This window comes from Condylura cristata, unplaced genomic scaffold (genome assembly GCF_000260355.1).
Source record: "Condylura cristata isolate star-nosed mole 26May11 unplaced genomic scaffold, ConCri1.0 scaffold00012, whole genome shotgun sequence".
Classification (NCBI taxonomy): Eukaryota; Metazoa; Chordata; class Mammalia; order Eulipotyphla; family Talpidae; genus Condylura; species Condylura cristata.
Genome location: NW_004567113.1, coordinates 55,924,700 through 55,926,823, shown reverse-complemented (window position 1 = coordinate 55,926,823; position 2,124 = coordinate 55,924,700). Strand labels below are relative to the sequence as shown.

The following is a 2,124-nucleotide window of genomic DNA, read 5'->3' as shown; positions in this document are numbered from 1 at the left end:
GGCTGGCCGGCCGGCCCCCGGCTGGCCCTCTAGGGCGGGGCCTCGGCCTCCCGCCCCTCAGGCCGCCGACAGGAAGGGGAAGAAGAAGAAGTCGAAGGCGAAGCGGAGGGCGCCCTGCACGGCGCTGCGCCAGTCCCGCTCGATCTTCACGTGGCGCCGCGCCGGCGAGAGCTGCGCCGCGCAGTTGAGGCAGCTGATGGCCTTGAGCTCGAAGACCGGCCACTTGCTGCCCAGGCGGCCCTCGAGCACCGTGCTGAACTCGATGAGGCTGCCCTGGCGCAGGTGCAGCAGCACGTCCTTGAACTCGCTGCTGGCGCGCAGCACGATGTCCTTGGTGACGTCGTCGTCCTCGGGGCCGCGGCTGCCGTTGGCCCCGCTGAAGGGCATGCCCACCGTGATCTCGAACTTGTAGCGGTCGAACTTCTTGATGTGGCAGGGGTGCTTGGCCAGCCGCGTGAGCCGGCACAGCTCCTCCTCGGCCGTGGAGGCGGGCCCGGGGCTGCAGGCCGGGTAGGCCTCGCCGTACAGGCAGCGCACCCAGTCGCCCACCCAGAAGGGCAGCATGTTGACGGCCGCCTCGGCGCTGTTGTCGATCTCCGTCACCCGCACGTACTTGAAGCGGCCGGTCCAGGTGACGCGGTGGCCCTCCAGGTGGCTGCACAGGATCTGGGTGCGGGCCATGTTGGTCTCCCTCCAGGCCCGCGGCCCGCACAGGAAGCCGTACTGCGGCCAGGTCAGCGTGGAGTTGTACACCTTCATGCCCTCCGAGCGGTACACGTAGACCCAGCAGAACAGCACGATGGCCGTGAGCCACACCAGGATGAGCTTGACCAGCGAGCTGCGCGACAGCGAGCGGGCCAGGCCCAGCAGGGAGAAGCTGGCCCGCGTCCACCAGCGGAACAGCAGGGGCACGCCGCACAGCACCAGGGTCACGGCGATCTTGGTGAGCTCCAGCGACGCGAGCCAGCCGGCAGCCTGCACCAGGCCCACGAGCGCCAGGCCGGCCGCCAGCACGGGCAGCGCGAACAGGAAGAGGAAGTAGCCGATGGAGGCGCGCACCAGCCCCAGGCCCGTGGACTCGAGCAGCAGGGCCACGGAGAGCTCGCACCACATGAAGCAGACCAGGTAGGGGACCAGGTAGCAGTAGGTGCCCTGGAAGCGCCGCAGCTGGGCCATGCGGAAGAAGAGGTAGAGCAGGTACACGTACAGCAGGCAGGGCACGCTGGCGTTGAGCACCACCGCGTGGCCGACCGGCACGGTGAAGAAGGTCTGGCCCAGGAGCTTGAGGCGGGGCCAGTCCCCGGGCAGCGTGGGCAGCAGCGACAGCAGGCCGGCGGCCACCTCGGTCAGCAGCGCTCGCCGCGTGTAGGGCTCGGCGCAGGTGCTCAGGCTCATGTAGCTGGTGGCGGTGAAGAAGGCGGACACCACGGCCAGCTCCGAGCAGGGCACGCAGTCCTTGCTGGCCACGGGGAAGGAGAAGATGACGAAGAAGACGGACAGCAGGAAGTGGACGTAGGGCTCCAGGTGGTTCCAGCCGAAGTTCACCTCGGCCTGCTCCACGTCCAGGTTGGGCTCGAAGCGCAGCAGCAGCCCCGTGAGGGTGCGGAAGCTCTCCCAGGCCTTGCTGTCCTGGAAGACCTTGAGGGTGCAGATGACCATGGAGGTGAAGGACAGGTAGAAGACGACCAGCGGCACGAAGAAGGCGAAGAAGTCGATGGTCAGGTTGCTGATGATGAAGAAGAAGATGAGGGCGTTGATGTGGTGCGTGGGCACGATGGTGGACAGCCAGTGCATGCCCGCGCGGGAGGCCATGTCGATCAGGTACTCCTTGATCTCCATGATGGCGTGCAGCGGGTACTTGACCACCTGGGGGCGGGCGGAGAGGGGCGCTGGGCTCAGGCCGGCGCCACTCGCGCTCACCGCCGGGCTCCGTGCCCTCGTGCCCTGGGCAGAGTGGACGGCGCACCCTGCCGGGGCCTGGCTGGGCCTTGCCCTGAGGGGCCCTGCCACCCGCGGTGACTCTCCCCTGCCCTGCCGTCCCTGCAAGCCTCCCCTGGACTCCGCCGGTCACGCTGGCCGGATGGCCCTAGGGGACACAGGCCTGCGCGGGTGTGTCCAACGCTT

The 2,124-nt window shown here is 68.8% G+C and overlaps 1 protein-coding gene across 1 annotated transcript in view; it reads right to left on the bottom strand.

The window, feature by feature from the left end:
- Positions 1-13: 13 nt before the first annotated feature.
- Positions 14-2,124, bottom strand: part of WFS1 (Wolfram syndrome 1 (wolframin)) — a 7,166-nt gene continuing 5,055 nt past the window's right edge. The window contains exon 6 of the mRNA XM_004681532.2: positions 14-1,866. Coding sequence (XP_004681589.1) covers positions 58-1,866 — 1,809 coding nt within the window. The 3' untranslated portion in view covers positions 14-57. The remainder of the gene's footprint in view (positions 1,867-2,124) is intronic.